This window comes from Struthio camelus, chromosome 14, assembly GCF_040807025.1.
Source record: "Struthio camelus isolate bStrCam1 chromosome 14, bStrCam1.hap1, whole genome shotgun sequence".
NCBI lineage: Eukaryota > Metazoa > Chordata > Aves > Struthioniformes > Struthionidae > Struthio > Struthio camelus.
Window position 1 is genome coordinate 13,190,451 of NC_090955.1, and position 14,031 is coordinate 13,204,481.

General features: G+C 41.3%; 1 protein-coding gene across 50 annotated transcripts in view; it reads right to left on the reverse strand.

Moving 5' to 3' along the window:
• MAGI1 (membrane associated guanylate kinase, WW and PDZ domain containing 1) overlaps positions 1–14,031 on the reverse strand; it is a 351,119-nt gene that overhangs the window by 58,192 nt on the left and 278,896 nt on the right. For 17 of the 50 annotated variants that reach the window (XM_068906857.1, XM_068906850.1, XM_068906851.1 and 14 more), the window contains exons 6-10: positions 12,785–12,867; positions 9,500–9,538; positions 4,866–4,923; positions 1,811–1,899; positions 703–795 (exon numbers count right to left, since the gene is read on the reverse strand). In XM_068906857.1, the coding sequence (XP_068762958.1) occupies positions 703–795; positions 1,811–1,899; positions 4,866–4,923; positions 9,500–9,538; positions 12,785–12,867 (362 nt within the window). The remainder of the gene's footprint in view (positions 1–702; positions 796–1,810; positions 1,900–4,865; positions 4,924–9,499; positions 9,539–12,784; positions 12,868–14,031) is intronic. The other 33 variants (XM_068906858.1, XM_068906855.1, XM_068906844.1 and 30 more) reach the window with 5 other exon arrangements.

The window sequence follows — 14,031 nt, forward strand, 5'->3', positions numbered from 1 at the left end:
AGGTACTGCCAAACACTGCCAATGATGTACACACATCACAGCTCCCAAACATACTAAGCAGCTGTTGGGGCTGTTAAAACTACTTTAACCTGACAGTCTGCCTGCCCCGAGCGCAGACATGGTGTGATACTGGCTTTGGCTCTCAAACTAAAATACGATCAAGTTAATGCCTGTTGGCGTCTTAACCAACATTGCAGCATGATAAGGGTTTTGGGGGGTTTGTTGGAAGGGAAGGTTAGCTTGTGTGAACAGCAAGAAATCCCTGCACTAGATCTTCTTATAAGATTCACATTCTAAACTCAGTAGAGTTTAGAAGATGCAAAAGCCTAGTCCCTGGGTGCCCCTACAGCTCTGCAGAAAAGGGATCTACATGCATCTACTTGGATTTGCAGCCACCAGCAGTTGCTGTCAAATCCTGTTGATGTGGTAACTCCTGTTTTCACCAAGCCTTTTTAAAGGCCTGGAACCTTACAAAGACCATGGAGAATTGCCACAATCCTCTTTTCATGTGGGCAGTCTCCTTTGTCTCTCACATCTGGTAGGAAGGACCAATGGTCTCAAAACCTAGGGGAACTCGGCAGTCACATGCCCTGGTCCTATGACCCTAGTGATGGAGAGCCTCCCTTTGCTGGTGGTTGAAGAAATTTTGTTCTCAGGAAAAACCTTGTTGCAGTTTAACAACTGGTTTAACAAGGTTGTTACCTTGCACTGGTGCCTCCCGAACTGCTTCTTGGTTGTTTGAAACATGGTTTGGAGCAGCGGGTGGTGGGAGAGATGGACACTCCTCTGTCCATTCTAGAGAGGGCAGAGAGGGAAACGTTACTTGTTTCACAACCGCACTATGAGCTCCTGCACATAAACACACTCGAGTGTGGGGGGTCGAACAGAGAAGACCTGTGAAGCCTGACAAGAGAGGAAGCAGAGCCATGGAGAGGTTAATAACTTGAGATGTTCAAAAACAATTCAGTAGGACTCTCTATGTCCAGGTAATTGATTTGTCTGCTGTGACTGTCTAGCTCACACACAAACTTGGGGCTTGAAAGGGTTTGCATCCAAACGATCTTGATGTTTTGTATGAAATCTGCTCTCCACAGCTCTCATGGCATCTGTTCCCAATGATTTTTAAGCAGTAGAGCTGATGTTGCTGGAAATGGGGTTGCAGGAGGAACATCGAGGCCTAAATTATCTTCCCTTTCAACTGTAACTGCTGTTCAGCTGAGGGACAGGAAAGTTATGAAGGTACCACAACAAACCAAAATGCTAGAAGACCCTCATTGCAGTTGGGCTGCAATAAAAAAAAGTGATTCAAAATAATCAAACTGTTTTAGCTGTCACAGCTCAATAACACCCAAATGTCTGGGGTTAAGAACTCACGCATGCGGAGATGTTTCTTTAGTGTACACGTAAAGGCTGACTCCTTGTCTTCTTATATAGCCTGTTAGTCCAAATGCAGGCTAGAACAACACCAGCTTGAGTAAACTTGGTGGGGCAGTATAAAGAGAAAAAGTGGGGTTTTATTATTTCTGGGAAGCCTAGAGACTTTCTAGAAATAAAGGACATCCAAAAGAAAGCATCTCCCTATTACAGGGCTGCAAGCTACCAAATTAAAGTGGTTATATGTTTCAGATTTTCTCCTCTGCTGCGTCTTCTGTGAGGAGCATATGTAAACTTTCCTACGTATGCCATTTTGCCTTCAGATGCCAAGGGCTATGGAAGGAAGGACAAACACGTCAGCACGGGGCTGCCAACTCAAGGCAGGGTACATGCCCTCAGTGAAAACCCCAATCATCACACCCGCCCTGATGCCAACCTTCTGGTGGTTGTTGCTGTTGCTCCAGCTGTTTCTTCCTCTTCGCTTCAAGAACAGGGTTTTCATATTGTGTCTTCCGGTTGATGTGGCTGGGGAAGAAAAAGAGCAACAAATTAGGAAACCCTTTATGCGACAAGCAGGAATGACAGGCATGGCTCAAAACTCCTCTCAGGAAAGGAGCAAAATACCAAACGAACCCAACAGCAGCACATACGGAGCAATGCTCACCTAGTTATGCCAAAAGCGTATTTAGCAAAACAAGAGGATTGCAGTATTGATATAATGTCTTAAGTAGGAATGGCTAATTCCTACAAATACATTAAAGCGGTCTTCTATCTGTGAAAAATGAGATTAAAGTAGAAAAGGGGCTCTGTCTGACTGCATTTTAAAAGACAGGCCTATATCAACCCCCCTTTAATCAGACTCCCAGAGGTGCAGTCATTCCCTGGCTCACGGAAGTTAGAAAAAACCCAACAACTGGTAACATCTGTCAGCTATCTGATCAATGCACATTGTTAACAGAGTCTGAAAAATATCTGCCTGCATGCAGGTTAGGAGCTGAAAAGCTGGGCTCTAGATGAATCTAAATATATACAGAATTAGCTACCAGGAAATACTCCCAGTGGAAACTAGTGTTCGGTGAAACTTCAGCTCTTCTCCTTGGAGGGCCCTCAGGCTGCTTTGGACCCAAAATGCAATGTTTATTGTCAATATTTGTTACCAATTTCAGGAAAAGACGGGAATTACAAAAACAAAACAAAACAAAACAACCCTCAACCCCAACCACAGCAGAAGAGCAATGCACTCTGCAGAGGAATTAACCATTTTCTAAAACTAAACGATCACCAGCAAGAGACACCCAGGCAGCGTGGGCAGAGTTTGGGGGATTTGCTGAGAATGAGTGCTACAGCTGAGATTACCGGCTCATCACAGTTCAACAGCAATTGCTCAAGAGTGATTTTGCTACAATTTTGCTGAGCAAATTACAGCAGCCTACCACCAGGAACACCATTACTGAATTGGCTTCACTGGGAAAAACAGAGCAGAAAAGGGCATTTGGAAAGTGATTTCAAAATAGAGAAAAACAACCCTTAATCTGCCACTGTACGATCAGTTATTTATTGACATTAATCCCAGGGATGGTTTGAAATGGCTATATACAGCAAGGCCTCTCTCTGTGTAAGACTTGAAGAGTGGAGGAGGTTACCCTCAGGATAAAAATGTTCACGTCCAATATCTGCAGTCTCTCTTAGAGTCTCTCTTAGAGTGGAGTAAAAGTTTCTCCATCACTACAAACAGTTCCTGTTACCAAGGAAGTGGTAGGGTTAATTGTAATAGCTGAAAACATGTATTTGGGTGCAAGGCAAAGCTTACCATTAAGAACTTATTATTTTATTGTCTCTTGTCCCAGATGTCCTTATCAAAAAACACAAATTTGCAAGTAATTATGATACAAGCACACTAGAGAGTTCTGTTCAGAATTTTTCTGCTAAAGATCAATATTAAATCACTAGAAAAAGTACGTAATTCATCAAATAAGCAACTAAAACCAAGATCATGAATTTTGCAAGAGATTTCCAATTTCAAGAGATTTTCAGAAAGCTAAGAAAGATGATAGTGGTTTCTAAAAGGTGATTTAATTTAAACTTTTTGGGGATACAGATTTTTCTCAATGAAAACCTTTAAGTGGAATAGAAAGTGCTCAAATTGGAAGAGACAGAGACAAAGGCTTAAATTATAAACATCTTACTGGCTGATAGATAGTAAGTAGAATAAACCTAGGTCTCATTGCTGTTACTTTTCCATTTAACTTCATCACTAAGGAGTGCCACAAAATTAACAGGTACGTACATATAAAGAGACAGGAAAAACGCTGGAGAGACCTCTTGGCACGACATTTAATAGCCGAAAAATATTCTTGATGTCTTTGGTAAATAAATGTCAAGCCTTAATTACACAGCTTGCTAACCTTATTTCCCTAGGCACAGATGGCAGGGTCAGAAATGAGCCAAAGCAGACAGAAACTGTACTCCGTGTCTATTCTGAGGGCTATCATAAGCCATCCTACTAGACAAGAGTATACACATAATTAAAAATTCATTTTATGGGGTCAGTGATGAAACAAAACTCAGATCCCTGGTTTCCCAAGGGAGCGTTCTGTCACGTAGATAAAAAAAGAAGCTGTTCTAATTCCGGAGAGAGTTGCATTAAACCCGTAATTCTGCACAGACCAACACAAAGCAATGCCAACAGCTCGACAGTGGTTATTTGGTCACATAGACATTTCTATTCCTCCTTTTGAGCGTTTCTTTATCCATAACTGAATTGGTGGTCTGCTTTGTGTGCTCCAGTTCTGTTATACTAAGGGAATCAGGCTCAGTTAATCACACGCTTGTTAATACTGTCTGAATAAACGTATCTCATCTTAAAGAGAGCTCTGCTTAGGCAAAGGACAAGAGTCAGGATCACCCACCACCTTTCCAAATTAGGGCTTTTACTAAAAAGCAGGCATTGATGGGGGAATTCAGGCCTTTGAGCAGCAAGGTGCTGGGGTTTTGCACACCCTGAACCCAGGATGCTCTTTCCCTCCTCAAGCGCCCTCCTCCCCAACCCCAGGATGCTCCTGCCTCTACCGAGTTCACCCCGACTCTGGGGTGCTCCTGCCTCCCCCGAGCTCACCTCGACCCCAGGGTGCTCCTGCCTCCCCCGAGCTCACCTCGACCCTGGGGTGCTCCTGCCTCCCCCGAGCTCACCTCGACCCTGGGGTGCTCCTGCCTCCCCCGAGCTCACTAGTGAGGCTGTGCCAGAGGGGCTCAGGTACGCTCCTGCAGGTGCAAGGGCAGCAGGCTGAGATGCAGATCCCACAGGAGGGTGAGAACAGCAGGGGACGGTTGCCCTCTCCCACCACAGCCCCTTGGCCACCTCCATGCCAGCGCAAGGGCCTGGGCTGCTGCTCTTCCTCCTCAGCATGATGTGCTCAGGGGTCCAGACTCCCGCAGGAAAAAGAGTTTCTCTCTGCCCAACAGCCACACCAGAACCACAGAGCAGCACTTACTCTACATAGTAGACACCATATACGGGATCCTCAATTTTCTCCCAACCAGCAGGCAATTCTGGAAATAGAAAAAGAATTACTGAAGCCTCCAATGCAGAATTTTTTCCAACAGGTACCCACTCTTGCTGAAGGTACAAGACTCAGCAGCAGCTCAGACTTCGATTCCAGCACAGCTTTCAGGGTGCTCAAGGCCTCCTTTTTAAAGGATGGCATAGCACGGCACCAACATCATAAGCTGTCCGACTAGTGCTGGGTTAGCAAATCACGGGGAAGATGTCATAGTCCATCAATTTCAGATTTGCTTTTTGCATTAAATGAGCAAATGAGCAACAAATTTCCTGTCTGGGAGTGCCTCAAGTTCCTCCTGGCTGGACTGCCATAGGCACAGCGGCCAGAGGCAGAGGCACTGCAACAGCAGTGGATGCAGGCTGCAAGGCAGAGGATTTTAGTGCCAGCCTATGAAGACGGGTGAGATTCGGGCAAGCAATTTTGATGGGCCAATTTCATCTCCTTTCCCTGGGCCAATTCTGCTCGTAAGCATCATATCACTGCTGATAAGAGGGTATTTTTCTACACCTTTCTTAGGGATTTACATTGCTTTGCTGACCCCTGAGCCCAACGTAAAAGCACACTTTGATAATCAGACTCAGTGAATTTGACACAAACGGCCCGCATTCGGAAACCACCCCACTGGGCGCTTCCACACACATACGTGTTTCACAGCATAGTGCTTAATATAAAAACACATGTTGCCATAATCATATGTAACAGCAATTTCCTTTTTTAATTAGCATAATTAACAAAAAACAGTTCTGGAGATAAAATTAACATTTGGAAACGTATCCACTTTTGTTCCTGTTGATTTTCTAGACTGGAAGCACGTTGCACTATCATTAGCAAATGTAATCAAATCACTTCAGTTATTTTTCAGGTTTTTAAAGTTGTATGTGTTACTTAAGGGGCCTGATCCTTGTCCCACTCTTTTTTAAATACCATGTTCCCATTGGCTGTAGGCACTAAAATAAACCATCCTATTAACAACATAGAGTGGTGTTTTTACGGAAATCTGTGAATTAACCCAAAAGGAGGCTCCACCACGCCATGGACTGTGCAAGTGTAGTCCCTGACCCACAGACTCTGTACATTTAATAAATAAACAAGAAGAAAAAGCCACTGTCAGATAAGACAAGTTAATAGGATGTCCACTCAAACACCCCCTGCAAAATAATTCCTCAAGGCTATCACTAAATTGACAAGACCAATAGTACATAATCAGTGCTTATCTATTATTAAAGGCAAAGATTTATTTTCGTTCATGGCATCAACTGGTGAGCCTGAAAAATCCAATGGCCTATTAATTAGAATAAATGTAACTATCTAGTTCTGTATTTATAGTCTCTGGCTATGTTGCCATAAGGATAGAAATATTTTCAGACTGAAGATGAACAGAATCTATACAAACACACATGGACTAATTACTCAAAGTTTATGTTTGTGTTCAGAATTGGCTGAATGTTAGAGGAAACTGATTTCACGATTTTTGCTCCACATGTCCCTTATCTGCCGATATAAGGTAGGTTTTCCATTCTCATCATTATTTAATGCTCATCAGTTTTAACGTCTTTGGATTCCTTGAGACATAAGCTATTAAATGCAAGCCAGTGCTAACTTTTGGGCATGAAAATACTTCGCAGTTTTATCAACAGATCAATCTGAAATGAGTTCTCTGGAAACTGATATTGCTCTATGCCGTGCAAGAAGGAAGACTACATGTGAGTGGAAATTAAAATCTACAGGCCAGTCTTGAAAGTCTTCTTGCAAAGTGCACCATCTGATTTGCAAAGGATTCCCATACGGTGAAAGCACTGTGGATTTATTTAAAGAGTTTTAGTGCAATTAAATTATGACCTAGCAAGCAATCAGGAAAATCACAATTTGTGGCAGCCATTTTATTCCTAATCTGCACTATGGTGAAAGTTGAACGGTGAAGAGATCAAGCTGGGGAAAAAAAAAAAAAGGTGAAGGGAGGGAGGGAGAAATAATGTGCAAATGCCTTAAAATGAGATTGTTTGGACTGTGAAGTGTTTTTGATTTTTAAAGCTCAAACATAAATATTTTTCTTTCTTTCTTTCTCTTCGTAATGATTTTTGGTATTTTTTTTCTTCTAAAGAATTTTCATGGAAAGTCAGAAAACGCGCACTGTCCTGATCCTCAGAATGGTACGATGCCCAAACCAATCCAGGCTACTGGTCAGATTCGCATCTCTGCAGCTCTCCATTTAAGGAAGACTATTCTGTGTTCTCAGAAGTGGAAAAAAAAAACCAAAAACCCAAACCGCTGCTTTCAACCCATTACTTGTTGATTATGTAGATGTGCCTTCAGACTCCTAAAAGCTTCTGAAATTTCTCTAAAGCAAAAGGTTAGTCAGGATTCTCCATAGCCATGCTGCACACTCTAGTACCTTAGCTGCTTTACAATTTTCATCTTCCTATTTTACTTTTCTTACCAAATTGAAGATGACCCTGAGCAGTAGATTGTACCATAAACACAAGTTTTCCAAAAATGTTTTGTGTCATTAAGACTCTGAGTGAGCTCCATAGTTTTTATTTTGGCATATCCATGAAGAACTTTGCAGGCCCAGAAAATCTGTCAGCAGGTAACTTCAACAGGTAAATATTCAATTTTATACTTTTAAGCCTGGGGTAAATAAATTATATGAACAAATAAATAAATTCCTGCTGAGATCCCCTTATTTAGTATTCTGCCCTATGGAAGGGACGGATGGAGGGATTCTTAAAGACTTTCTCTAACCACCAAGGACTTTAGTCACATCCTTGCATCACTATGAAGGAGCTAGAGCTGACACCAGTGTATCACCTGCATGGGTGAGTCCAGGAGGATCTGCTTACGCTTGTGTCCAGTTCTACTACAAAGGCTAAATTTTCGTGTTCTTTCGTACAACTTTATGCCAAAAGAGAGGTGATCTATTGCTCCATATTAAATCCACATCTTTGGAAAATAAAAAGTCATGCAAATGCTTCCAGTTTTAATTTCTCACACTTAGAAAACAAGCTTTACAAAAACTAAGGAGCTAAATATCTGGCAACAAATCGTTTATGCTAATCATGAGTACAGTTAGTGAATAGGCCATATGTTTTCATGCTCCATCACTAATGCTGCTGCAACCAACTGAACCATTTGAAAATGTCTTTCTTCACACTGCAATATTTGCAGATCTCAATAATACATCCATGGGCTGTGACCTCAATAAAGCTTATCTGCGTTAAAACCAAGGGAACATCTCATAATGTCAGAGTAAAACACTTGTGCGTATAAGTGCATGTAGAACTGGGGTCAACCTTATCAATTAATGAGTTTTCCTGCATTTATTTCTTCCGCCCTTCTTCTCTTGCACTGGATCCTGATATCAGACCGAAAAAACGGAACATTTCTCTTTCATTATTACCTCTAATTTTGCTTTTCGCCCTTTTTCTTATTTCAAGTCACCCTTTGTGAAGGCCTCCATGAAAAACACCTGCAGGCTATTGGTAGGCATCCACCTACTCCTGATGCTAACTGGTCTGCTGGTGACCATCTGTCTGGGCTGTGTGTAATGCTGACATGCAACTCAAGTGACTGCATTCTCCTTCAAATTGTAATTCCTGCTAAATTCTTGCTCTAAAATAGATTAGGCCTCCAACACTATTCCAAGCATATTATCCAGAAGAGTAGTTCTTTGAGTACTGTTAAAAGACCAGTCAATAACTGCTGGCTGCTGATGACGTATCCATCGCAGCAAAGTGGGAAGCAGAATGCACTTGCAAGTCATTACAGAAACCAGAGGTTAATTCTCTGGTAATACAATCCTCCAGTGCGCAGTACTATAAACTATAAATACAATCCTCTTTAAAGCAAAATAATAGACCTAGTGGAAATAAAATGCTATGCAACCTCTCACACCTTTCAACTTTCCAAGTGCACTAGAGCATAGCTGAACAGGAATAACAACTACCTCCACCATCAGTGTAAACAGAAAGAGCACCGCCGAGATTAGATATTAAGACAGCATTCTTCACAAAAAAGATGCAGCAAATAAAACTGTACCACATCATCTGAAATCATCTGTTTACGAAACCGTGTGCAGCGGTACAAAGTTTTACTGTTTCACTTCCAAGGTCAGCAAAAGCATTCTGCATAATACTTAAACTTCCTAAACCTCACTTTGTTTCTCTTGTGTGGGAAATGTCTTTGGTCCCAGTCCTGAAAAGGCACCATTAGGTACTTGATCTCAACTTTGGCATCAGTGGGCTTTTTTCCGGAGACAGCAACGCCAATGGAAAAGCCCTTGACTCTCGTAGGGTCCAGGAATAAACCATTTGGAACAAACTTTGCGAGATTAAGGCCCTCTTTTAACTCTCTTCTTCAAACTCTGAATTAGCGAGAAAGGTACTGCAGATTTGTGGCTATGGAAAGACTAATGCTTCTTGGGCCAGGGAAGTCTTGCTGCTAAATTAGGCCTTATTGAAACAAAAAACTTGAAAGATGCAAAATGACACAAAGAAGAAAGTAAGCAATCAAAGGCTTAAAACAGTGCAGTTGAAGTCAAACACCAAAATGAGAGATGGATGATTTACCTAGTTCACTGTCCAGTTCCTCCGTGTGTACCCCTTCTTCTCCAAGGCAAGAGCAGTAAATGAGATAGAAAAAATTAAAAGAAAATTTCAGATACCAGCACCAAGCAAGAAATTCCCTACAGCAAATAGCAGAACCAGTACTAATTTTCTACAGATCTAGCCAAAGCTTTCAGCTTATCATATTTCAGTGACCAGAATATTGATGGATCTGATGTAGATTATGAAAGAATCGGTTCTTGCATTGTCAAGATATCTGTATCAATTGACCACGTTCATGCTACAGTTTCATACGGCAAAGTAGCACATCGTGTTGTTCCCATTTTCGTAAGGAAGTTTCTCTCTCAGATCTGTGTGGTCACACCTTAGCAATCCATTCTGTAGACACACATATCTATCAGAAGGCCAGACTTGAGTACTAATGAAGAAATCTGAGAGGAAAACCTTGCATTTAAATAAGAACTAATGTAGCAAGGTACTCAAGAAAGTACCTAAATTTCTGTGCATGCAAGGTTGAATTGACTTCCGTGCAACTGTTCAGATGATTTAAGCTAGATAGGAAGTTAAGAGTCTTGTTTGACTGGAGTCCCAGGTCCCTACTGAAGACCAGATGCATTGGTGAGGAACAGAGAGGTATGCACTGCTTTCAGAGGGACCCCTGGGACAAAGATCACGCAACAATCTTTGAAACACACAAAGCCATCAATATTCACTGTCGCTCCATTTACCATTAACTACTCCATATTCATAAGTTAACAGTGACACAGATGATTAAAAGTATTGCTCAGCCTATAAATAATAATAATGCAGTCAGAAAATGAAAGATGATGACAAAATCAGAATGGAGATGGTAAACACAATCTTGGACCTATTACAGTAAAGTGTAAGCCACATAAATGAATGATAGAAGCAAACAGAAGATGCAGTGCTACAGTATTGCTTTTGAAAATTGGGACACCTGAAACCACTTCCATGACCTGTTTGCAATATATTCTGCCAGAACAGTTGTTTAGGAACATCAGTGTGAATTACAAATTGCAATTTTCTTCAATAGCCTAAAACAACTGGGAACTACCAATAACTTCTCTGGGACAAGTATCCTCAGAAGGGAAGAACACAACGCAACTGCACCCAAGCAAGTCTGAAAGGATATCTCACATTTATAAAACCACAAACAGGACGGGATCAAGCCCGAAAACTTGCACGCACACACATGCACAATCAAACAGAGGAGAGCAGTCCCACTGACTTCAGTGGAAGTACTCACAACAGTGACCCTTGCCAAAAAATGTACAACCTATGTAATGCAGTAAAAATGATTTTCTCTTCTTTATGCTTATTTTATTTTCTGAAATATAAATATTCTTATGTGTAAAGCAAGATCAGAGCAGCCAAGCAAAACTGTACAGTGTACTGCTGCACCTATGAAAAGGTTGGTTCAACTGCTGTTAAAAGTATTCATTAATAAGCAGCTTAGTGAATGGAGTGAAGGGGCGTGTGGGAAGATGAAATTAGCTGAATGAGAAGACCTGATAAACAAAAACGCTGCTACTCTGTAAAATCATGAACTTAATTAAATATGAAAAACTACCCAGCTGTATATTTACAATCCTAATTAAATAAATTATTCCAATATTTGTTTCATAATTACTACAAGGACAAAGGTTTGAAAGACTTTCCTTTCTCCAAGGAGCCTTTAAACTGTGGGGCTGAGCCATCCGCTGTTGCCTTATGCCGATGCCGGGTGCTCAGCAGGCTCTGGGCACAGAGCAAGCCACGTCGGCTCGGCAGCACATGACTCAGTCGTTTCACCCGGGCTACGGGCATAGTCGGCGCCTTGCCGGCCGAGAAAGCTTGGACAGAAGTTGCACTCCAGGGAAAATGAGGCTCTGAAAGCTTATGCTGAGACTTATCAACCTCCTCTTTAAATTGCCACCAAAGCTCAACTGCAAGGAGGAGGGCGTTCTGCCTGCATACACTGTGATTTAATTTTGTTCCAGTTCTGACTACCCACTGACATATCCATTTTTAGGCCCAGAGCAAGGCCTTCATTAATCCAGCTTGCTCCTTGACAGATGACGCCAGTTGCTAAGGGATCTGAAGCAGGCATCTCAACTCGCTGTGCTCAGTTTTCTTCTGAGCTTTGCATATCCTTGCAGCGTTTTGGGTAGGCACTGCACTTCTCATAAGCAAGCTGGCAACTTGCTTCATCATGTCAGAGAAGGCTGCACAGTTAAATTCTCAAATCCTGCAAAATCTCACATGTGAAAGAAAGCGGAAGTTGAAAAACTGCACGCGCAAAAATAGCAGCAGCGGCTCTGAAGGCCAGGTTTGAACCTATCAGTAAAAATGGATGAACTACACTGATTCTTTTCCAAAGTAAAATGATAACTCATGAGAAGCTGATTCACACCAGTAGGAGATTACTCATATTATGAAAATTAATTTTACAAGGACAGCACCAACACTGATGAAGTAAACTTTTACATTTTTAAGATCTGTCTACCATGCCAGCATTGTGCTAGCTAAAATTATGGATTAAAATATCATAACCTCATTTGGTCAACAGATCAAAATTTGCAAATACTCTTTCCCAAACGTTTAAGTTATCTTTATCGTGATTCCCCTTCTTTTTCCAATGCCTCCTGAAGGATGCAGGGAAAGAACCTCCTTCAACAGTCATGCATTCGGCTGCTCTAAATTGGACAGTGGCTTGCATTTCCAACATCTCAAGGAATACAAAATTACATCAGTGGAAATTATCAGGGGTTAAAAACCTGTGATTTCAAATAGAATCTGTCTTCAGCAACCGTAACGCTTAGTGGCATGTCAGAATTTAACATTAAGAGTGAAGCAATTGAGTTATTTCTGCTCATATAAGGAAATAATAACACAACTCTCCTGATTCACATAAAACAGACTGTTGAAGCGTAACACGATGGAGCACACAGAGACTCGGTCGCTTTCCTCCTACCCCAGCATCCAAGTGGTGAGCGTGTTGGAAAGCGGAGCCTCGTTCAGCATCAGTGACTATTCAAACTCTTTTGCATAAACAGAGATGCTGGTTACCTCTCTACAATTTTTATTACAAGATCTGCAATCTTGATGACTACCTTACACGCACAGACAGCGTTTTTAGCTATCATCTCTGTGCACTTACTCATAAACCCTTTCACCTCTTTTTTAGCAGTTCTCAACAGAGGTTATGGAAAAGGGGAAGAGGAAAGGGAGAAAGCCACCTAGAAATGGACCAAACACATTACTATTTCACTATTTTCAGTCTCTTACCATCATCTTCACATTCTTCTAGAGGCTTCTGCTGTTTGTTCAGGCACCGTGGATCTAGCCAAGATGTTGTTTTTGTATTATGGCTAGAAAGAAAAAAACAGAAATATAACCTTTGTTAATAAACTAGAGCTGAAGTATCAGTGACAGAAAAGTATATATCTTCTTTACTATTCAACAGACCTGAAGGCATACTTTTGCTACAGAAGAAATGGCATTACAATTTGATGTTTTGCAAACTAGTCTACCAAATCACAAGAATCTTGGCATTGAAAAAACAAAGGTGAAAAGTAAAAAAGATAAAATATAAAAACGAGCATTACTGCCTAAGAGAGTGCACGTGAAAGTAGCAATATTATGATATTCATTTCCAAACTTTTTCCTTTGATGGCTTGGTTTTTAATTCCAGGAGCTATTTCATGAATCCTTCACCTCATGATAAAAAGACTGAAAAGTATTTTCCCTTCCTCCATAAAAGATGCAGCAACCTTTCTCACTGCAAAAGACCTTTGACATTTGCTCAGATTTAACCCAAGTATTAGTCAAAAATCAAAATTTCTAGGGAAAATTTTCAATTGCACAAACAAAAATGCTCCATCTAAGCCTCTGATGGAAGCTGAACATCTTCATTTTCAACTCTTCTTTTCTACAAGTCCCCCAACAGAATCGGGATGCCAGTCCCAGGGGTGATGGCTACGTAGTGAACAGGCTTTAAACAAATATTCTATAATTTATTTCTTCCCATCATTTGATCTGCGTATGAAGAAAAGCTAGTAGTATAACTCCTCTTCTTCAACCTGACAGCATCTCAGACCTGACCTGCAAAGATAACCCTCCTGCTCCTGGTATCTCATTTTTCTAGCTTAGCCTTTAACACCATTTAGCAGTTTTGAGTTTCAATATCATGCAATGCTATTTACCTCTCCTTCCGGGTCTTAGAAGGTTTACAACCTTAAGCTAAGCCTCACAACACCCTTGCGAAGCAGGAAATGTTGCCCCGAGGGCTATGATCCTCTAGGAACTAACAACTGACTAGCGGACTCAGATTTTACGGTAAAAACACAGGACTGCCCTGCTTCTGAGTGCTTAAATAAAAGTCCTTGTTTCACACGTTCTGTTACCCAGCCTTCCCAAGGCAGGATGAACAAACTCGTTTAATTCTTTTGTATGCTTCAGAGCAATTAATCGCCAACTGGAAAACTCAATGGCAGAAATTCAGCAAGTCAGGCAAATTAACAGCAATAAAGCAG